The sequence below is a fragment of the Vicugna pacos genome, chromosome 26 (genome assembly GCF_048564905.1).
Source record: "Vicugna pacos chromosome 26, VicPac4, whole genome shotgun sequence".
In the NCBI taxonomy this organism is placed as follows: Eukaryota; Metazoa; Chordata; class Mammalia; order Artiodactyla; family Camelidae; genus Vicugna; species Vicugna pacos.
Window position 1 is genome coordinate 12,878,093 of NC_133012.1, and position 23,334 is coordinate 12,901,426.

Below are 23,334 nucleotides of genomic sequence, written 5' to 3' on the forward strand. Positions count from 1 at the left end.
CCCTTTGGGGACCATTTAGGTCAGGTGTTTGCAAAACACTGTTTTTTAACACACAAACCAGGAAAAAGGCAAGTAGCTCACATCAAAAAATATGTGCCCTTCCCCTGCAAAGGCAAACAGCTCGGTATGAATTTAAGTCCAGGTATGACCAGGCACTATCAGGAACTCCAGACTTGAGCTGATCCAGTTACTTCCAGGAACAGAAAACATCACCCAATGAATCAAAAATTGACACTGACTACCCAGCACAAAAAGAGTCAAACTGAAATTAAAATAAACTATTAAGGAAATAGATAGTGCATCATTACATCTTCCTACTTCATTTCAGTCTGGGGCAGGGTGAAAAAACTTTCGTTTACACACACATACATACACTCACACTCTCTCACACTTTTAGTATTCTACATCAAATATTTATGCATTTCAAACCATGCATTGCTATGGCTCTTAAAATACTAACTCTTTAAAGATGATAATTGGATAGATTAAAAAAACAACTTCAAGAAAGGAAACCACCTAGATAACATAGTTTTGAGGGTCCTTGTTTTTCTGAGTTTCATTTTTTTCAGTAAGTGAAGCCAATGTTTTAAGATTATATAACCCACTTTCTAACTTATTTTTTCAAGGCAAAAATACCTGGTTACAAACCTAAAATAACACCCACCCCCTTATCTCCCCAGTGAAAGGCTGACAGGCTCATCAAGTCTTTTTTCTTTTTAATGTATGTTAGCAAAGCTTATTCTACTAAGCACCCTTTCCCCAATCTTTGACTTTTGCCCTAAGTTCTACAGTGTTACAGCACAGCAAAGATAAAGTACTGTGCAAATTGTAGTGCTACAAAAACCTTAGGTTAGAAATAATAGGAATAGTGAGGAATTCTAAAGAAATCACTCATCTTTCAGTCCATTCTCACAGAGGAAAAAAATCAAAAATAGAATGAAACATCCAGCAGCTTTATCAAAGACCAATGAACATTAAAAAATGGAAGACACTGGTTAATGCAAGCAGCTTAGAGCCACTCCTATGTCAAACTTCAAGCAGGAAACATTGCAGGCAGACCTTGCTTTATTGTACTTCACAGATACTGCAGTCTTTACAAATTGAAGGCTTGTGGCAACCCTGCATTGATCAATACTATTTGGGATGCTTTTCCAACAGCATTTAAAAAAAAATTAAGGTGTATATACTGTTTTTTAGATCTAATGCTATTTCACAATTAACAGACTACAGTAAAATGTAAACATAACGTTTATGTGCACCGGGAAACCAAAAAATTCATGTGACTCGCTTTACCAGGAGGCCTGGAACCAAACATGCAATACCTCCAAGGTATGTCTCTGTTCAACCTGACTTTCTCAGTTTTGTGCAAAAGGTGCATAAGAAAAATAAGGATTATTGTCTTCTAGGTGAGCTAAAGAATTATCTTCATCAAAATTGCTTATGAGACACTCAGCCCCCCAAACACACAATCTACTGGTCAAAATTTGATTCAGGTACATTTGTTTAGTTTAGGAACGTTACTGGTTTTATAACATACGTTTTCCCTAGAAGCACATTGAGATCCTCATTTTGTTGCTTCTCTGTTTTGCTTACACATGTGGGCAGGAAGGGGTTCCATTCAGTTCACATACGACCTTGGACTAGTTACTGAACTTCCAGGCAACTCAGCTGCCCCTCAGTAGGGAAGAGGCAATGTTTTTCCAGGCTGCCTTTGCATAGTTCTGGAATTTCCCATGGAATGACTTTTACAAATGCACAAGCACAAGACAAGATCCCTTTTTGATACTATACAGTTTGATGTCCTTTCTGAGCTGAAGAGGGAGGTGAAGATGATTTCACAATTTCAGGATTTCAGCATCTTCTATCTACTTTGTCACCTGAGTGTGACAAAGGGCATGGCACAGCTGGAGTGCAGCCCTGGGCATGGGCCACAGGCCATTTTGCCTCCTAGGTCTCTTCCTCTAAGGCTTCCTGAGTGCTGCAGCCTGGGAAAGGCTACAACCTCAGGGCGTGGAAAACTTTTGTCCCTCAGACATCCTCTAGAGACTTCTGCAAGGAGGAGGAAGGCGCCTTTCTGTCGAGCTGCAGGAAGCAGCCTCCAGCCCTCCCGGCAGGACACTCAGAGGTGGGGCAGGGATGAGAACACAATGTAGAGGGGAGGTGTCTAAGGCATCTGAGGACTGGGCTGCACTGACCTCAGACTTCAATTAGCCTTTGATTTTGCTCCTGGGGGCAGGCTGGGGGGGGTAAGACAGGAGAAGGCTACCGAGTTGCGATCTATGTGGGTGAATTACTAAACTCACCAGTAGCAGAATGAAAACCAAGGATGAAGGATTAAGAGAGACTGATTCATACTGGGTTCTGGCCCAACTTTACCAGGAATAATATTTTACCTCTTGGTGCCCAAGAACACTATTTCCTCACAGGTCGGCATTTTCCAGATGCCATTCAAAATGTTTCCAGTGACATCTGGGAGAAAACTTTCCCTTAGAAATACAATTTTGGAATCCTTTCACTGAAGACAGCTTGGTTCAGCGCAGTCAATAGAGGCTAGGAAATGGTATCCCAAACCCCTTCTCCAAATATTAAAGACGAGGCTCTGGTCCTCCACGCATGAGGCCCCTTAGAGGGGACGCAGAAACCACTCATTTGTCAATCCCGGACTGAATATTACAGCTCCTGACCTACCAGCACAAGCCTCCTAGGAAACCACAAAGTTACCGCAAGGCTCTACTTGGCCACTAAATATTGTTTCCTCCATTGAACCAACTCCTGCCAAATATACATCCATAACTGGAATCTACAGCCACAGAAACCTTGTTGAAATCCTAGCTCCACCTTGTACAACGAGTGATCTTAGGCAAGGTATTTAACTCCCGCAAGCCTTAGACTCCTCATCTATAAAATGGGAATAATTATACCTACCTTGTGAAGCTGCCGTGAAGATTAACTGTGACAATGAAAGCAAACTTCAGGATGAATTTTAGCTTCTATGCTGTTATTACTGTTCTGACAAGTCTATGGATTCTTTATAAAAATTAAAGGTTTTTTCCACACTAGAGTAGACTAACTGTTGCTTGTGAGAGACTATAAACAAGTATATATACATATACTTTATATATACTTTATTTATATATGTTAAAAATACACACACACACACATACACATATACACACCCTAAATATGCAGGTCTTTCTTCCTAACCATTGTTAATTAGGATGGCAAGAAGGCCTAGTAGACCTAATTAAAGAATTCCTGGCAGGACTAGACCCTATTCCTTATCATTGATCATGATAATCCTTAACAATAACACAGGATCCCCAAAGGAAAAGTGCAAACAGACAGGAAGAGTCTTTGTCAGCTGGGAATTTACCCTTTTTACATTAATTAGATTTCTGACTAGTCTTGGGTTGAAAGAAAACACCACTGATTGTACTCACTCCAGCCATCCATTCCTATAAAACATATTTTAACCCTACAGCACTGTCTTCCTTAAAGGAGTAAGAATTACCCTTCAAGTCTCGGAATTCCTCCCTACACAATGGTCACACAATCAGATACAAAGACAATTGTCAAAGTCCACTCCAGAAAAGCATTTTCCTCCTAATTTCACAGCCATGTTAAAGAGGCACTTGGGACTGTGCTTTTTAGGGCATGGTGTTGGGTACTGACACTTTATGGCTGGGCATTAGTTCACCCTGACCACCACGGTGAGGACAATCTTTGGTGTCTTGAATGCTGTATAGATTATTCCTTTGTATTGTAGCCCCACAACGCCAAAGTAAGTACCTTAGAGGTAAATCCTGTTAAAATGAGCTCTCAGAGAAACTCAGAGGAATGACTAAGTTTGGAAACTAAATTCTCTCTCCTCCACTAGATCCCAACTCCTATATTTCTAAGCATTGGACTAAGCCAACTTTAAAAATGAAAAATCACCTTTCTCCCCAGGTCTGCTTTATAATTTCAAGAACAAGCTTGGCATGACGTGAGCCTCCCTACCAGTTACACCATGGGCCAGCTTGTGCGGTAATGTTCTGAAGCACCGAGCATTTGGTCTTTAGTGATTTGGCTATGTTCGGGGAGGAAGGGGAAACATCTGAAGTTATTTTTACTTTTGCAAGTCTTCTGGTTGTACAGGGTGAATACTAGGGTGGGTCAAGTATTGTCTGGAACCTTCAGAGTTTTGTTTTTTTTTTTTTGCATGGCCTCATTTCCGTCTTCCTGTTGCTGGGAAGGAGAGCTAAGCATGAGAAACGCGTGTTTACAATACTGGACCATCCTGTCCAGCACAAGGCTCTCTTCAAAAAAAGTATGATTCACTTCACCCACTGTACTTTGGATGCCCCATTCTTCTGAATCAAATCATCCTTCCCTGGATATTTTCAAATTGCATATTTACTAGCCTAAGTCATAAAAATATCACCCTCATTTGAATTGCATCATGGCTTAAAATCTCCATGGGGACACCAAGGGAAACCCAAGTACTTATTGTTGTATTTGAAACCACCTCTTAGAATCCCACCAAGCCTCTGATTGGAAGGCATCTCACTCTAGCCTCCCATACCCCCTTCAAAGCCCCACACTAGTTTTTACATAAGAGTTTAAGTACTATCTACATTTTTCAATCACTTCACAGTGGTAACTTGTTTAATTATAAAATGTTTTTCTATTAATCTATATATTTTCCAGAAGCAACCAAACATCCCTTTTTTATGTGAAAATGCCCTTAAGCTTCCCTTGGTCTTTGGTTTTTGAACTACAATATAGAACAACAACAAAACAAACAAACAAAAAGTCTTCAGTTTTAAGGGGCATCACCTCATCTTTGCTGTAGGACTATAGGTAAATCCTTTGATTTGTCCAGTGTATTAAAATTTGGAACACTGCCTTCAATTAACCATAATTCATTACTTAACTGTTAAACCTTTTCAGTCTTTACGGAGTTAAATGGTGTTTATCATAAGATCTACAATTAGGAAGTTAGGCACAGGTAATTCACTGAAATGACATTTCTCATCTACTCTAGGGAAAGATTAAATTGGAAACTATTTAATCTGATTCTGTGGAGTAAGGAAACCAAGTCAGCCCCCTTTCTTGAGCATCCAGCCAGTTTGGTGTAAGGTGTCACTCAGCCTGAATTAAAATAAAATCTTTTTTTGTCAAAAGCAAATTTTTAAAAACAGCTGGGAGAGAAAGTCAGTCTGCTGAGCTTCATTTTAAACTCTGAACAGTAGTGCTAATGAAAAAAGTGTGCACCCCAGGTTTGGGCCATGCTGTAAATCTAGCAGGCCACAATAAATGTTAATACATGCAATGGCCAACATTTTCTCAGATGACGTCTCGAAGTAACGTCTGAAGGCACATCTGCTAACTATTTGACACTCATTTCCCAGGACTTTAGTTCTATTAGAGGGGCTATTGACTTACAGGGCACCCCTCTGACCATCTGCTGCAGTCTGCAAGCCAAGATGGCACTGGGTGCCTCCATTAATTTCACACTTATGGTCGGCAAATTATCTCTGCAGAGGACCAGCCTGCAGTCCAGATGGATGCTGAATTAGTCAACCTCTTGGAGCTGCTGATAGATTTACATCCAGAGTTCTGCTGGGCTATTATTTCCCCTCATCCCTTCAGCAAACAGAGTTTTGCAAAAAATGTAATCTGAGACAGTATTCTGCCTTCTCCAGAGCTGTGATTTTTTTTTCCCACCCAAATGCGTCATACACGCCATCCTCATGAATCTTTCGGTAACCGATGGCTGCGCCTGGGCTGCATTCCTCCACCTCAAGCGCAATCGCTGAGGAAGCCTCTGAATCCTAAGAATTTACCCATTTCCTAACCGAGTTGCGTGTAAAATGACTCGGTCAAAGCAAGCGTGGGGCAAGGTTTTCTTCTCCACAGTGCAGATTAATGATTACACAGAGGGGTTTCCTTCTACAGCAATTAGCATATTGAGTATTTACTGAACCATAGTCCCAGACACTGTATTAGCTCGTTTGATCCTCAGCACCTCCCCGCGCGGTATACACGTTACTACCCTCACGTTGCAGATAAAGGAGATACAGAGAGGTCGTGTCACTTTCCGGATTCGCTCAGCTAGCAGGCTGCAGACTCAGGATTCCCACCCCGCGGACCTCACCCCGGGTCAGCTCTGACTCCCCACATGACCCGGGCTGCGCGCTGGAGGATCGCGCCGAGACTCTAGTTACACGTGGCGGCGTCTGTTTGCGCCGGCCAGAGGTGTAACTCCTGAAGAATCAAAGTCTCGGCCCGAGACGTTGGAGGTGTGGACAGGGGCACAGAGTGGGGCATGGGTCTAAATAGCCTTCACCTTGCTACGAAAAAATTCAGATAGGGCGGCGTGCTTCCTTCCTGTCGCCGGCCCCGGGACTCTGGCGCGCGGGCGCCTCCTCCCGAGCTAAGGGCGTGGGCATTTCCATGGGGCATTTTAGGAAACCCAGACCAACGGCCGAGCACGTGAAGGCACACTGCAGCCTTCCAGCAGGCGCCCCCACATGCAAGTGCTGGGGCTGGCTGAACAGCTCCAACGCTCTCCCGGCCCGGCAACCACCAAAGAGAGACTGCCCTGGCTAAGCCTGTTATTTTTCAGCATTTAAAATATTTCAACAAAAATGGCTGGAAACTAAGACAATTTTTTGGTGAATTTACTTTCAAGTAGTTAAACAACAACAACAACAACAACAACAACCACTATGGCCTCATCAACAACAATAACAACAACAAAAACAACAACAATAACAACGACCACTACGGTCTAAACATCCCTAAGTAATAGACTCTCGAGGGGAGTCAGCGTTGATTTTTGGACTTATGGTTAAGGACAGCCAGTACGGAGCCCGGAACGGTCCCCGAAGGAAAGAGAGTGGAAAGGAGGTTGCGCCGCGTCCCTTGGAGTCAGAGGCCACAGCCTGGGATTTAGAATAAGAATTATAGGGCCGATAGTTCGGCTGGGCAGGAAGCCAATCAACCCTGAGCCCCCAGGCCGGCCTTCGCCCGGAGCCTAGGCGGGAAGCTAATGTGGTTTCACTTCATCAGTCACGGTCGCCCCTCAGCCCGCAGCCCTTCCCGGAGCCCACCCAGAGCACCAGCCCGCTGTCCCCAGGAGTCATTACCCGAGATTAAGACCTCCCTCCCCGGACTACGACCCTTGTTTTCCCCACACTCCACCTCCTCCACTCCAAGAAACTCGGGCGACTCGGTTCCGAGTCTCCTCGGAAAGCGCTGCAAAAGCACAGAACGTCAGGCATCGACTTGACAAGGCAGGGTGACATTTCCTCCGAGGCAGGTCCCCTCCGCAGCTGGCTCCCGAGGCCGGCCCGACGGCAAGGCACAAGTCTAGCTTACGTGTTAGGATCATGGTGTCCGGCTTCTCTCTGCACATCAAGCGCGGCGGGGGACGACAGGCGCGCAGGGGGAAATCGAGGCAGCACCAGGCAGCTCGGCTCCAGCGCCGGGACCCACGGCGGCACTTGAGACGTGCGCCCTGGTGGTCCTCAGCGCATCCTTGATCGCCTCTCCGTGCCCCCCGCCAAGGCCCCAGAAAGTAGGCAGAGTTTTCCAAAGATTGAAAAGGGACAGTGCTCAGGGAGCAGGGCGAGAAGCCCGGGAGCGGTGGCTCCTGCCGCAGGGGAGTTCGGCCATGACACGGATCGGAGAGCAGCTCCTTCGCAGAAGCAGCTGGAGCGCTTTGCCTCCCGCGTAGCCTGCTGGACTCGCCCGGCTGAAGCAGCACCCACCCCCGAGGGGAGGGACCAGGCCCGGCGGGTCGCCTCCTCCTCGCCGCTAGTGTCGCCAGCAGGGGCCTCCAGCAGTCCTCAAGCCCCACCTCACTCCCCCGGCCCCGCCCTCCAACGCCCCGCCCCTCACTGCCCCACCCCGGCCCGGTCCCTCGCTGCCCTGCCTCTCGCCTCCTCCCTACTGCAGGGCTGGCCCGCCACCTCCTCAAGCAGTCCCCTGGCCCCGCCCCTCCTGGCCCCGTCCCGCTCCTCCTCCGCCCGGGGCTGGAATGCTTTGCCCCTGCCTGAGGTCTGCAGGGGGAAGCGCCTACAGGTCTCCAACTACTGGACTAGCGGGGCAAAGGTAAAGGTCAGACCCACAAGGCATTTACTTGCTAGTGAGGTTTGGGCGCCACACTGGGACACCGCGCACTTTCACTGTATCTTTTTACTGGTAGATCTGCATACCTTTTTTTTTTTTTTTAAACCTATGTCATTCTGCCCTTCATCCTGGCAGGAACCGCATAAATTCCTGGGAATGGAGACGAAGTGGGGAAGAGAGGGTGCATGAGTGTTTTCACAGCTTTAAATGGGAAGAAGTGTACCTGTCCCTCGGACATTCATCATTCATTGCTTAAGAGTGCAGGGATACAGGGCCAATGTAAGTAGTTGACACTGCTGTAGAGAGGGACAGCTGTTACTCAGCACGTGTTGAATCCGCTGTGTGCAGTCATAGCCAGTGTTTTCCAAACCACGGCCCATGGGCTATAACCCAATGCAGCTCCTGGAACTGGTAGAGTGGACTGTAGTCTGCAGAATTATAATCTCTGATGTTGAGAATCTGCATTTTTTTACGAGCCCTCAGGCGATTCTGATGCACTGTAATTTGAAGGCCCCTTATATAAAAGGAAGCCTCATTTTAAAAGATCACAAGTGACTGCAATACCTAAAATTTTTAAATACTCAGGATTGCGTGAAAATTTACTTTGGGGCTAATTGATGCTTTCTGCCTGTTACCTCTGGGTAAACAAAACTACTAACAAAAACTCATTCATTCAACAAATATATCCAGAGCATTTATTCACCATGTACCAAACTCTGTTCCAGGCTCTGGAGATAAAACAGTGAGCAAAAAAGATAAACATCCCTTCCCTCTGGAGTTTACTTCCTAGTGGGGAAGATGCACCATAAGCAAAATAAGTAATTGAAGTATATATAGTGTCTTAGATGGAGGTGTATAAAGCAGAGGAGGGGACACAAAACCTTAGAGCTAAGTCTGTTTTTAAATAGGGTTAAATACAAATGGGAAAATTTAGTCTCTTAATTATAGTTTAAAATGGACTGATTTCATAGCCATGTCTTAGATTACACACACAAGATTCTTTTTCACCCTAGTTTTTCAAAAATAAAATAAAAATGCTCACTCCACCACTGACTCCCTAATTTACCCAAAGCAGAACTGGGCTCTGAAGAGTGGCATCTCAGGGGTGCATGGGGCTCCTCTACTTAACAGGTATTTCCAGGGCTTTGACCTACTATAGCTGCTGGGGACACCAAGCTAAGCAAGGGCAGACCTGCCTCAGCCTGCTTGGAGTGTACGTCTGCTGAGGCAACAACAGGGCCTTATGAAAAAGAGGTGCTGTGAAGGCCTGGGAAGTGGGGACCTGGCCTGGCCCAAGAAGACAAGAAGAGGGAACTTCCCTCTGAAGTTTGGGAGAACTGTCAAAATTCCCAGCGTTGCCAGCAAGGGCGAGTGTGATTCGGGGGAGGCTGGAAAAGTAAGGGCAAATTAATTCCCTGCAGGACTGTATTGAGGACTTTTTTTTTTTTAATCCTTAACAGCAATAAATAATGAGAAGCCTCTTTAATGGAAGAAGGCATCCTTTGATCAGATGTGCATTTTGAAAATTTCTCTCAGGATGCAGTGGGTACTTCAAACTTAGAACATAGGAATATGACTATATCTCCTAAACACACGAACTCTGCTTATTTGTTAACAATCCAAACCTTAAAAATATTTGTAATCTAAGCATCTCCTCCAAAGTATATCAGTTCTCAGAATAAGCTCTTAATGTTTATTATTAGCTGGGTGAAATTGTGTTTTAACTGAATTAGGTTTCCGGGAGTCTGTGCAATCCTGACGTGCGCCTCCCCACTACCACTAAGTATTCATCTTTCCAGAATAAAACCTGCCAATCTTCTTGTTTCTTCTTGTCAAGCCTCATTCCTTTCTCTTTGATTATTGATGTTGTCTTCTCTGGATCTTCTCTAATTTCACTCCACTTCTCTGGAGGTTTGTGTGATGTGGGCTGCTCATTGTCTAATAACACTAATAACTCCAGACACACTTTCCTTGGTGATGCATTGGTTTGCATTTGGCCTTCCCTGAATGTCATCATCTTCCTTTTTTTGGCTTATTGATACAGCCTGTGAAATCCCAAATTCCATTTTATAAAATCTACTCCCATTAGGAATGGACATGCTACATTTTGAAGACTGCTATAGTGATAGAACAGTGGTTGAAAGTTGGACTTTTGAACAGGCCACTTACCAGCTGTGTGATGAACACACTGTTTAGCCTCCCAGACTTCAGTTTCTTCATCTTTGAAAAAAAAGGTTGAAATAATGCATATCTCATGAGGTTTTTAATGAGGATTGAGTAAGATCATGCACATCAGTGCTTAGCACATAATAAGCACTTGATGAAGCTAGACATTATTATTATTATATATTACTAAGTGGGCACATCAAACAAAGCCATGCAATTTGTATTTAAATAATCATCCAGGAGAAGATGAAAACAAAACAAGACCTTGACTTCAACCTTTGTGAATTTGAGAAGCCTTTACAAACTGGGGGAAGGAAGAAGTGGGAAAGTCATTAAGAGTTAAACAAACAGTGATCCTTTACCAGATGAAAGAGGGAACCCAGGACAGCGCAGAGTCCTTCTTCTCCATTTAATCTACAACTCATCACTTTCATTTGTCTGTCATAGGAAGATGCCATGAGACTGGGCTTGTTAGCTGACACATGACATGAGATTTGGGTACTGAAACACTGGAGTCTTAAGCAGCAGGGATTAATGTAGCCCATTTCCCCACCAGCTGTACACCATACCCTGAAACCCCTTCAATACATGAGATTTATTAAAAAACAACAACAACCCCACAAATGACACCACGTTTTGTTTCTTTTGTTGCTGCTCTTAATTATTTGTTCTCAATGGTAGGTTAAAACAAACAATGAAGAAAGATTTGCCCTGAGGACGTCTGCTGCTTTTCACTTCCCTAGGCACTCTTCTGCAGTTCTGGAGCATCAGCTTTGGGGAAGCTATTATAGCCACACCCTGTTCTCTACTTGACAGTCTTCACATTCAAGTGTCATACTACCAAGGCAAGAAAAATCACATAGCCAACTCCTAAACTGCCTAACAGAAAGCTGAGTGACTTGAGTGGGTTACTCTCCCGTTCCTACTCTCTTTTAACAAATGATATTAGATATCATTGCAATTGCCCAAGGGCACCCTCTTGCATTTTTCCTATTTTCTTTTCTATTAAAAAAAACAATGAAACTCAGGTGTCCGTAGGCACTCAGGCAGGTAATGCTGGCGAGGAAAAAAAGCCATGGTGGGGTGGTAAGAAGTGAGGAACCCAGGACCCCTCCAAGAGGGCAGTGCTACTGAGGCTCACGTGGCTGTTGGCTTGTGTTACAGCAACCCATTATTCTGGGTTTAAAGCTTTTTTTCAACAGCCCCTAGATTTCTAAATTTTTATACCACATGTCCCAATTTTTAGATGCTGGCAACCAATTAAAAAAAATTGAAATCCATTCCAAGTAATTTCAACTTTGGGCTTCATTTAGCCCTGTAGCAACTAGTTTAAGCCTTTGCTCCAGTGATATAAGCCAAGCAATCTCTTTGGAAATTTATTTCTCTCCCATAGGAACTAAAACACTCCTGTGCTTGGAGAATGTTGTAATGTAATTTGTGTTCAGTGGAGCGTTGTGAAATGAGTGCGGAAAATAGTTTATTTGTAATGTTCAAAGGAAATATGACAAACAGTAGAAAGTTGTGAAAATAATTTATAAACAGTATCCACTTCAGAGAAATAATTAAATTTGGAATTTAATGACTGTCCTTAAAACATTTATTTATGGTTAATTTTCTGTGACCCAAGTCTGAGTTCTCACACTGTCTAACCCTGGTATTTAGCCTTTTCAGAAATATTTGAAACTCAGACGCCAGGGATGTAGGATGGGGAAAGAGGAGAAAAAGAGAGGGTTTAGGAGCTGAAATAAATTAGTCTTCTTTTAATTCGACCTAGAATAGCTCTCATTCAATCAGACCTTTTTTTAGACTATATATTTTGAACAACTAAAGTTTAAAATATGGAGAAGATTACTTGGTCTATCAGTGACAGTTTTAGTTAAGAGGGGATAAGTCCCTTGTTCCTGCATAAATGTAATATAAATCTGCTTTCTGGATAATCATTGAAGCCCCAAATATGAACCAGCCTGGCATAGAACTTTTATCATTTAACAAATATTTATTAAACCCTAGAAAAGCCAGTGTGCTGATGTAACAAAAATGAACAGTAATAACTAAGTCCTAGGATATCATGTACTGCATGGTGACTATAGTTAATAATACTGTACTGCATATTTGAAAGTTGCTAAGAGAATAGATTTTGAAAGTTCTCACCACAAGAAAAAGATTTTGCAATGATTTGTGGTGATAGATGTTAATCAGACTCATTGTGGTGATCATTTTGCAATATATACCTATACTGAATCATTACGTTTTACACCTGAAACTAATATAATGTTATATGTCCATTATATCCAAATTTTTAAAAACTTCAGTAAATGACAAAAAAAAAAAAAAGAACATAGAGGGCTTGGAGGAGAAAGCTCTTAGGTGAAAAGTCAAAACAGGTATGGTTCTGTGATAGTTCACTGGTGGGTTGGACATACTGAATTTTCAATCCTGATTTGAGAAATCAGTGGGCATTCTTTCCTAAGATAATTACTGTACTCACAGTCGATTCTCCTTTGAAAGGCTATTTCATTTAATAGCACAGGTAGTTGATCAGCCCAAGGCCTCACTGCTGAAAACAGCAGAGAAGTGACCCTGGGACACTAGTCAGTGCCTCTGCCGCCCCAGTTTCCAGTGGATCTACCATGAGGACTCTGATTTTTTCAAGAGGCCTCTGACAACATGAAGATCAAGCTAGGGAAAAGTAAAAATTGTGATCCTTTTTGAATCCACAAAAGAAACTGGGCTACTTCTTCATGAATTCACCAATTTTTAATGGCATGCTTTTGATTCTTTATTCTGACATTTTCCTTGATTTAACAGGTTTCTTTTTTTTTGAGCTTACAGCAAATAATTTATTGAAAGCTGAGGATGGACAACATTATTTTATAAGGACTGATAATATTTAATCTTTTGCTTTCTTATTATGTAAATTTTATGATTATAAAATACTTATAGCTAAAGTTTCAGAAATATGGAAAAGTATAAAGAAAAAATTAAACCTTCTTATAATCACACTACCAGAGGCAACTGCAGATGAATTACATTTTTATATATTTCTTCCCAGTCCGTTTTTTAAGGACAGATACTTTATTGTACAAAATTGGGATCATAGTATATATTGTCTTGTAATATTTTATTTCACTTAATATACTTAAAGAATATGGCTTTTTATAGTTGCTCCATATTCTGTCTTATGGATACATAACAAATTAATCAACTAATGTTGAACTTTAGACTTTTCACCATTTTTTCTTTATTGAACATTATTGTATAATAAATTCTAAAGAACAAGAATGATAATTTCCTTGGGCATATTCACTTACTTTGAATTAAGAGTATTAGAACATTTGATATGTACTTCCAGGCTGGCATCCAGGAAGTTTGTTTTTATCTATTCTACATTTCACCAGTGTTTGAATTTCTTTTCACATTAAGTATTGCCAGCATTATAATTTCTGTTTCTATTGCTATTTAATTACCACAAATATATTATCTCATTATTATTCAAGTCTATACTTGTTTGAATACTAAACTGGATAGTTTTTTATTATAGTAAAACATCCATAACATAAAATTTATTTTAACTATTTTTAAGTCCACAGCTCAATAGCATGAAGTACATTCACACTGTTGGGCAACTATGATCACTATCCATCTCCAGAGCTTTTCCATCTTCCCCGGCTGAAGCTCTGTATCTATTTAACAATAATTCCCCATTCTCCTCCATCCCAGTCCCTGGTAACCACCGCTCTACTTGTTGGCTCTAGGAACTTCATTATTCCAAGCACCTTATATAAGTGTAATCATACAGTATTTGTCCTATTGTGTCTGGTCCTTTGTTATATTGGTTGAATATTTTCATGTTTATTAACAGATGGTAATTTTTAGGTAATTAGGTAATTTAATTCTATAGCTCTTCTTTTTGATGAAGCGTTTTGTCTTTTCTTAAACATATTAACTATCTGTCATTTATTATAAAAATATTTTGACTAGTTTGTTAATTGGCTTTTACGCTTATTTATGACATTAAAAAACTAACAAGATTAAAACAAAATTCAAAGATCTTACTTATTTGTTCTTTTTAATGATTAACTAGAAATTTACTTAAGTAGTTTTCCCTATATGGTATGAAGCCAGAAATGCTAAGACACAAAATCAGTTTACAAAACAAGGTCATTTAATGGGTGGGATTTTTGCTTTATTTCTAGTTACAGGTTTCATTGTTTATTCAAAGAAATATTCTAGCTGTCTTATTTGATTTTTCTATCTCCTCTAGCATCACAAATAGATGCCTTGTATAGGGTAAAGCCTCCATAAAGACCTACTGCAAAAGGCTGGCAGGGTCAGGGTATAAGTTGGAGACCCAGAGGCACTGAGTTTTTGAGAAACTTTTTGATTTTAAAATTTTCCATATGTATGTATGTGAGTGTGTGCATATACATCTACTGATAAATAAATCTTGGAGCACCTAAGAGGTTTCTGGAACTAAGTCCAATGCCAAGATAGCCATTTTATAGCCTTTCACCTTGTGGGCAAAAAATTATTTTTAGTATTGCTCTCTATCTCCTTGTTCAAAAGAGCCATTCATGTGGTTCCTTCTAAATTCTGACTTTTAAATCAATATCATTTGAAAGCAATCTGCTCAAAGAAAATTCTCTACCATAGTTTTGAAAATCTGCATGAAATCACTCATAAGTTTGTTTTCACTAAGGACATAGTTTGTGTTCATTTGAGTTGTAATGTGTTGCTTTTCTTCATAGTAGATTTGGTCTTAGAATAAAAAATAGTATGGCATGGGTTTGGGCAACTGCCTGAAAAATAATAAACAGTTCTTTTTCTCAGCTGCTAACTACAGCATGTTGGCCATTACAGTGTTATTTCTGGAAACCCCTACACAGCTCCAGATCATTAACTTACTTTAATGGCCAACAGGAGAATGAAGCTGCAGTTAGTCGTCAAGCTTGGCCTTTCATGCATAACTAACTCAGTCAGTTATCTCTTATGGATTTAGTTGAACTAAGCTGTGCAGGAGGGAACTGCAAGGCAACAAATTAGGCATTTTTAAAAGTAGTCCTGGCAATAAGAACCACACATTATGAAAGACTAACGTTTGAGGATGTATCAGGAGAGAACAGACGTGACTGGATCACTCTTACACAAATATTCTACTGTTGGACAAACAGATTTTTCTATACTGATTATGGTCATCTTTTTGATGGGTTGACATAACAAACATATAATAAAAAGCAAAATAAAAATTAGAAAAGCCCACTGAATTTCATAACAGAATTCTCCAGATCTGAATTAGAAAAATGGATCTGTGAGGGTCCTTAAGTCCACGCATGGGTAGAACAAAGAATGCTGATCTAAATCATGTTCCTGACCTGGTCACAGGTACTATCTGTGGCCTTGAGCTGCTCACATAATAATATCTCTTGCACTTTGGTTTATTTTTAAAATATATATATACACACATATATAATATATGATATCCAATGAATTATATATTACATACATTGTATATTATATAAGTATGTATATTTTATTATGTAGACATAAAAATAGATTTAATTTACACAGCAACACAAGGATACTGAATCATTTAAGGATTTCAAGTTGAATACACAATATAATTTGGAGGTGCATACTGTTATCACAGATAAGGAATTCAACTCTGAGAAGTTATGTAGCTTGCTTGATTTTTCTGCTAATAACAGGGAAGCAAGAACTTGAATCTGAGTCCCTCTGAAATGATAATCATGTCCAGGGCTTTAAAGTAAAACTAAGTGAACCTGGAGCAGGATTTCAGGTCTCCCCTTTCCTCGAATGTGAAATGAAGGGATTGGACCAGATGTTCTCTCAAGTCCCCTCAGCCACCTGCAGGCTCTAGTTTGTCCCGATTTACAGTGTAACACTGAATTTATATTCACATTCACTTCCTTGTATAGGGCTCTAATATATCCAACCTTAAAAATTCCACTAATTTTTAAAAAATGGTGGAAAAGAAGGAGTATCCAGTCAAGGCCATCAAGCCTCACACCAATTCAAAACAGAACACAGTGGCCCACTGAGTGTACTGCTGCAAATCCCAGGATGGCACCTGCTACGGTAGAACTCTTTTCCCTTGACAGCTGGTTTCTCATGTATCAAAGCAACATTTCTCAGAAATCCACAAGTAAAGCTTTTCTCCTCCCTGGACAACTCTCTTTACTATTACCGAGGCCTCACAAGGTATGTGGTGTGGTCCTTATACTTGCTCATGAAATTCAGACCATGCAGTTTGGTTTGGTAGAATTTCAAGGCTCTTCAACTCAAATGACCTTCTTAAAATCAAACTCTTCCTTTTCCTTTTTTTCTGTGTCACTGCTCTAATTTTCCAATTGTATTTTGATTTTAATCTTCCCACCCAGATTTTTAAACAGAGTGTTTCTATTTGTATGATTTCTTTCACACTTTTCATTAAGAGTAACTTTCCATTTTTCATACATTTAGTCTCTCTTCTAAATTTATTCTCCCTTCCAAGAAACGTATTATGATTATTATAAAAGAATATGAAACCACCATCCCCAAGTATTACTGATAGAACATTTTACCCATGCCTTTACTCACAGCAACACAAACACTTTTAAAACAACTATCAAACTAATAAAAAGATGACAACATGTGTGCTGGCTGTCTTGTTTGTATGCACTACAACCTGCTACATCTGAGCCATTATCTGTATGGTATGTAACAAAACTCTTCATTTGCACAGTGCTCTTAAATACAAATTTCATTTCCTATAACAGGAATTCCTATAGGAGTGAATATAGAGAGTCAATAACTGAGCAAGATATTTTATTGTATTTTCTTCTAAACTTTTTCTTCTCTCATCTTCCTTCTACCCTCTCCCCCAATTTTTTTTTCTTTTATAGCCCAACTATTTTACATTCTGGAAAAGATGAAACTATGAAGGCAGTAAAAAGATCAGTAGTTGCCAGGGGTTAGGAGGGAGGGAGGAATGAATAGGTGCTATATATAAGAACTCTGGGGGCAGTAACACTACTCTGTATGATACTATAATGGTGTATACTTGTCATTATACATTTATCCAAACCCATGGAATGTACAACATCAAGAGTGAATCCTAATGTAAACTATGGACATTGGGTGATAATAATGTGACCATGTAGATTCATCAACTGTACTAAACGTACCACTCTTGTTGGGGATGTTGATAAAGGGGGAGGCTATGCATGTGGGGGAAAGGTTGGGGTTATATGAGACATCTCTTAATCTATTTCTTAATTTCTCTGTAAACTTTCGTCTGTCAGAAAATATAAAGCTTATTAAAAATGTAAGAGAGGCTTTAGGAGGACAAGGAATATCAAATTATAAGGTCAAACATAAGTGTTTTGCTGTCCTAGAAAGAGTAAGTATAGAGAATGGAGCAAAGATTCAATGTTTGAGTTCACAGTGACTGAGGATTTTTCAGAACTGATGAAAGATATGAATTCACATGTACAGGAAGCACAAAGTATACCAAGCAGAATAAATACAAAGAAATCTACACCGAGGCAGTTGCAGAATACTTTAAAAAGAAAAAAATCTCAAAGGCACTAGAAAGAAAAGAGAGATCACCTGCAGAAAAATCACCTCAATTAGACTGATGCATACTTCACAACAGCAAAAATGCAAGCCAGATAATACTGGAATATCTTCAAGTTGACAGTGAGAAACAGAGAGAGAAGATAACTTTGAACTATGTGCCCATAAAAACAAATTTTTAAGAAAGAAGGTGAAAGACATTTTCAGAAAAATAAGAACAGAAGAAGTTAACCACCAATACATCTTTACTAATGGAGATTTTGAAAGATGTACTTACAGAAAAGGGAAAATGACCTCAAAAGTGTGATGTTCAAGGAAGAAGGGAGAGCAAAAAAACTGGTAAAATGCAGGTAAGCTGGGGAAAAAAACTATCTACAGAAAATAGAAATGTTGATAACAGGTCTAATTTGTAGAGGTTAAAAAAAACTACAGAGATGACAGTAAGTCAGGAGGGAACAATTGGAGTAGAGTGTTCTAAGGTCCTTGTATTTATTTTTTGAGTATACATAACAAAATTTCAAGAATAATCTCTAAAAGAACAGAAATAGTGTGTTACTTCTAAACTAGTATAGGGAAAAACTGGAATGAGAAAGCAAAGAGATTTAAACGTTTTGAAGCAAAAAAGGCAAAGGATAAAGGCATAGGAGAGAGCAGGTCAAATGAAAAATACAAAATAAGGGGCATATATGTTCAAATAAATCGGTATTTATCAGTACTACTAATAAATATAAATGGTCTCAAGTTGCCACTTAAAAGCCAAAACTGATAGATTATTTTGTTCTCCAAAAAATAAAAATAAAAACCTAGATATATATTGTTTACTTGAGCAACTAAAAAGATTGGGGTACGGAAAGGCTGAAAGTAAAAGGATAGAAAATATACCAAGCAAATACTTGAGGAAAAAATTAGAGTAGTTACATAAATAGAAATAGAAGGCTTTAATTCAAGAGGATTATAAACAGTGAAGAGAGTTACTACACAACACTAAAAAGCTCATTGGATAATGAAAATGAAATTATTATGAAGCTGTGTGCCCCTAATAAAATAACCTCAAAATTTACAAAGCAAATATTGCTAGAATTCGAGGGAGAAACTGACAAATATCATGTAGGTGAGAGATTTTAACAGACTTGTCTCAATTCTGGATAGGCTGAGCAGACAAAAAAAGTAAAATAGAAAAGTTTTAATGACTATGTGTTACAGATGATCTGTACTTATCAATTAGAACATACACACTCTCCACCCTACAAGACCTGCAACCCTGTAAGACCAAACAAACAAAACAGAACAAAACCACTGACCGTATACTAAACCATAAAGCAAATCTCAACACATTTTAAAGAAGTGGTATCATATCAAGCACTGTGGTGGTTTTAAAACATGTCACAAAGTCCTTTGCAATCCTCTTATCAAATGATGGAATCAGTGTCCCCTCTCCTTGAACCCAAGTGGTCCTTGTAATGTTCAATGACTGGACTGTGGCACAAAAAACTGCTTTACTTCCAAGGTGGATTAGAGGTCCTGTAGCTTCAGCAAGTCTTCTTTGGACGCTTGCTCACGCTGGAGTCTTCCATGTAAGAAGTTTCGCTATCCCGAGTCTCTGATGTGGAGCCTCCAAAAGGAAAGGCCACAGAAAGAGAGAGAAAAAGAGAGAGAGAGAGAGAGAGATGCTGGAGGAACTCGAGCTGTTTCAGCCCACAGCTGTTTTCAGTTTTCCCAGCCCAGGCACCAGTCATATGAAAGGAGAAGCCTTTGAGAGAGCCTAACTCCAGCTACCATTTGACTGCAACTGCCCAAGAGACCCTGAGGAATGCCACGGAATGCCTTGCCGAGTCCAGGCAATTCCCAGATCCACGAGGAAAATGCGTAACCGACTACTATTGTTTTATGTCCCTGTCTTGGGATAGTTTCTTATATAGAAACAGATAACCGGAACAGTCACATTCTCTGATCAAAACACAGTTAAATTAGAAGCCAATAACAACAATATACATTTTGAATATTTTTACTTATAATTTTAAAAGCTACTAAATATCTTATGATTGAAGAAGAAATTATACTGAAAAAATTTAAGTACTGAATGAAAGTGAAAGTAATGCATATTTAAATGTGTGAAATACAGTGGAAACCAGTGTTTGATGAAATATATATGCTTAACTGTTTATATTAGCAAAGAAGAAAGGCTAAATATTAATTAAGTACCCAGCTCAGAAAAAGAACAAAATTAACTCAAAGAAAGCAAAACAAAGGAATTAATAAACAAAAGAGCAGTAATTAGTAAAATTAGAAGATATGAAAGGCAGGGAAAACAAATAATGAATAAACATATGGCAAAAGGCTTCAACTAGTTAGTAATAAAATAATGCAAATCAAGACCATAATTAGCTACCATTTTACATATGCTGTATTTACAATGAAAATGCATGACAATGCCAAGTGTTGTAAAGGTGAGAATCTATATATATTGCTGGTTCAACCTCTTGGGAAAACAATTTTACATTCATTTTAAAGCTGAGCACTGACTATGCTGTGATCCAGTAATTCTGCTCTGAGGTTTGTACCCTAGAGAAACTTCTGCATCTGTGCATCTAGAAAACTCAAGAATGTTTATAGTTACATTATACTAGAAGAACTGGAACTAATCTAAATGTCCATCAACTGGAGCGTGCATCCTTTAAAATGGCATATTTACACAGTGGAATATTACACAGAAGTGAAAATAAGTGACCCATAGCTACATCAACAATATGGATAAATCTTTGAAACAATGTTGAGTGAAACAGCAACATTAAAAATAAAGTGCTTACATGGAAAAAAATGATAAAATGTGAAGAGAATGATAAATTCAACATTCAGGATTGTGACAGCCTCTGGGGCAAGGCAGGGAGAACAGACTAGGAAGCGTGCATGAGTAGCTTTAACAGGAAAGGTAATTCTACTTGTCAGTTAGGTTTTAGGTTAACAGTCGTTTTTATTATTATGCTTTAAAATTTATATTCACATATATTTTCTTGTTGGTATTAAATATAATATCATTAAGATTTTAATAGAGAAATAATGTTGGAGAAAGTTTATTATAATGATAAGAAAATCAACTTAAGAGTCAGATCCAGATTTAAATCCTGAAGCTGGCATTTACTTGCTGCATTACCTTGGAAAAGTTACTTTATCTTCAAATCTAACTTTCCTCATCCATTACATGGCAATAGTAATACCTCACTGGGTAGTTGTGAGGATTAAAATGGACTATGTTTATAAAGGGCTCAATATATACTTACGAACTTGGTAAGCAATAGGAACTAAAACTTTAACTCAAAATCTGTTTTGGGGATGTATGTGTTTCATCTGTTTAGGCTCTTCAAACACTAATATTTATAGCTGTAATTGTATTACACTGCCATTTTATCTGTGTCTTAAAAGGATTCTTTCTCTTTTAATTATTGTACTAGTTATCTTCTGTTGCAGTGTTATTATTGAAAAGTTCCAGACCTAATGAACTAGTGATAATGAAAATAACAATCAGTAACTTTTTAATATCTGAATTTGTCATTCAAAGCAATTCCCATATCTGTCTTATTTCTTCCTTTTACTTTCATTTATTTTCATTTGCATAATGAAAGCTAAATAATATTAATAATAACAATAATGAAAACAGTAGTAACAGTAATTTTACTCAGTAAAGGGACATCTACTTTCCAACGTTATAGTTTACTCCTGTCACTTAGCATAAGACATGAGTCTTCCACGTTTATTTCTGTTCTATGTTTAAAAAAAAAGTATGTCATATTGCTATTGCTCATGCTATTAGGATGTTTAAAGTTGGGAGGATAAAAGTCTAAGATAGGGTTATGAAAAGGTTTATAATATTCCTTAGCATAACATTTAGAGGGAAAAGCAAACCAGAAAATTTAATCTGGAAGTGACAAGGCATTCCTGGTTAGTTTTGACTTAACCTGGTCCTGAGATAGCCCTGCTCCTAAATGGCACTTTGAAATCTACATGGACTTTAGAAAGAATGAAGGAACACTCACAAATGCGCTACAAATTTTAAATCTCTCTGGGATGATCAATCTAATGTTAGGCAAGATGAAGGCAAAGAGCTTTTATTAGCATCCTCCAAACAGTGTTAAATGAATCAATCAGCTCAAAAATTATATATTTTTTTCTTTATTTCCCTGGTAGGGTGGGTTTGCATGTCTGTGTCATGACTTCAGTCAAAAAAAAAGGTTTTCCTCATGAGGCTATAATAGAAACTGAACTTATCAGTTGTATCTCTGGGATTCTTCCTCAGAACTAAGCTTTTAAATAACAATCTCAGTCTCCTGGGGGAGTGAGAGATCTAACCAAAAATGCTGACCTAAATAAATCTCCAGTGCAGAACTGAAGAAAGGCAAATTTAGGGAAGTTAAATTAGTATGCGTGGCTTTCCTTTTCCCTTTTCAAAATGAATTGAGTGCTTCTCTGTACTAACAGCTTTGTGACCCAAATTGTTCCGTCCCAGCAGCTTTTATTCCCTCCAACACCAAACTTACATTTTAAAATCCAAACAAGAATTTCTTTCATGCTAATTTTCATGCTGACAATGCTTAACCTGTGGATACTCCACAGTTAGGGAGAAGCAGGGGCCCTTACCTGGAAGTTACATGTGTGAAGGAGCAGGTCTACTGCAACTGAGGCTAAGGGTTAAATGGTGTTTGCCAGGAGGATGTCAGGGATGTAATACACCTGATTGATTTTGGTTTCTAGGCCACTAACAGCCAAGCAGGGACTATAGGTAGAAACATCAACTAAATTCTGAGTGTGTGTGTGCGTGTGCGCGCACACTGGTGCTTGTGATACATAAATGGGGCATGCACATGCTAGTGCTTCTTCATAGAGGGCTTAAGAGATTTTTTTCTAAAGACGTCAGCCTAACCTTCTTGCCTTGATGTGCTCACTTCTCACTCTTCCAGACATTTTCTGGACAGCAAACACCCAGTTGATCAGTAATAGGGTGGATAATATTTTTTGATACTGATCGGAAATCTCACAGCAGAAACAAAATACTAAAGGCACAGTCTTAACTCCTAGTCCCCTGACAAAGCTGAACTCAAGCAAAGTTTCAAAGCCCCTCCATTCGCACTTGTTCAAGTCACACCCAAGAATCAAGCTGTTTTTCCTAACTTCTTGCCCATATATGAACCCTATTATTTTCCTTTAATTTCCCTTAAATTTCAAAACAGCGCGACTAAGCTGCCCCATTATAGTCTAAGCTTAATAATTGCCTCACTTCCTGCTCTCAGAGCTCGCTCTGAAACAGTCTCTTTCTTTCCTAGGGACAAACTTTCTGACTCCACTTCTCTCGCTCCCTAGCCCTTTGTTGAGGCCATGCCCCCCTCACTGTCAGTTCATCTCATCTTCATATTTGTTGTCTCTTTATTGGCTCCTCACCTTATTCTACACAGTCTGGTCCAGGTCCTGCCTGGTTCTGTGCAG

At 39.5% G+C, this 23,334-nt stretch overlaps 1 protein-coding gene across 9 annotated transcripts in view; it reads right to left on the reverse strand.

Annotated features, from left to right (window-relative positions):
- DLC1 (DLC1 Rho GTPase activating protein) overlaps positions 1-23,334 on the reverse strand; it is a 355,265-nt gene that overhangs the window by 45,221 nt on the left and 286,710 nt on the right. For 2 of the 9 annotated variants that reach the window (XM_072950359.1, XM_072950360.1), the window contains exon 1: positions 7,366-7,821. The exons of the other annotated variants lie outside the window; for them this stretch is intronic. In XM_072950359.1, the coding sequence (XP_072806460.1) occupies positions 7,366-7,402 (37 nt within the window). In that variant the 5' untranslated portion in view covers positions 7,403-7,821. Of the gene's footprint in view, positions 1-7,365; positions 7,822-23,334 lie in introns of those variants that run through there. 9 annotated transcript variants of the gene reach the window in all.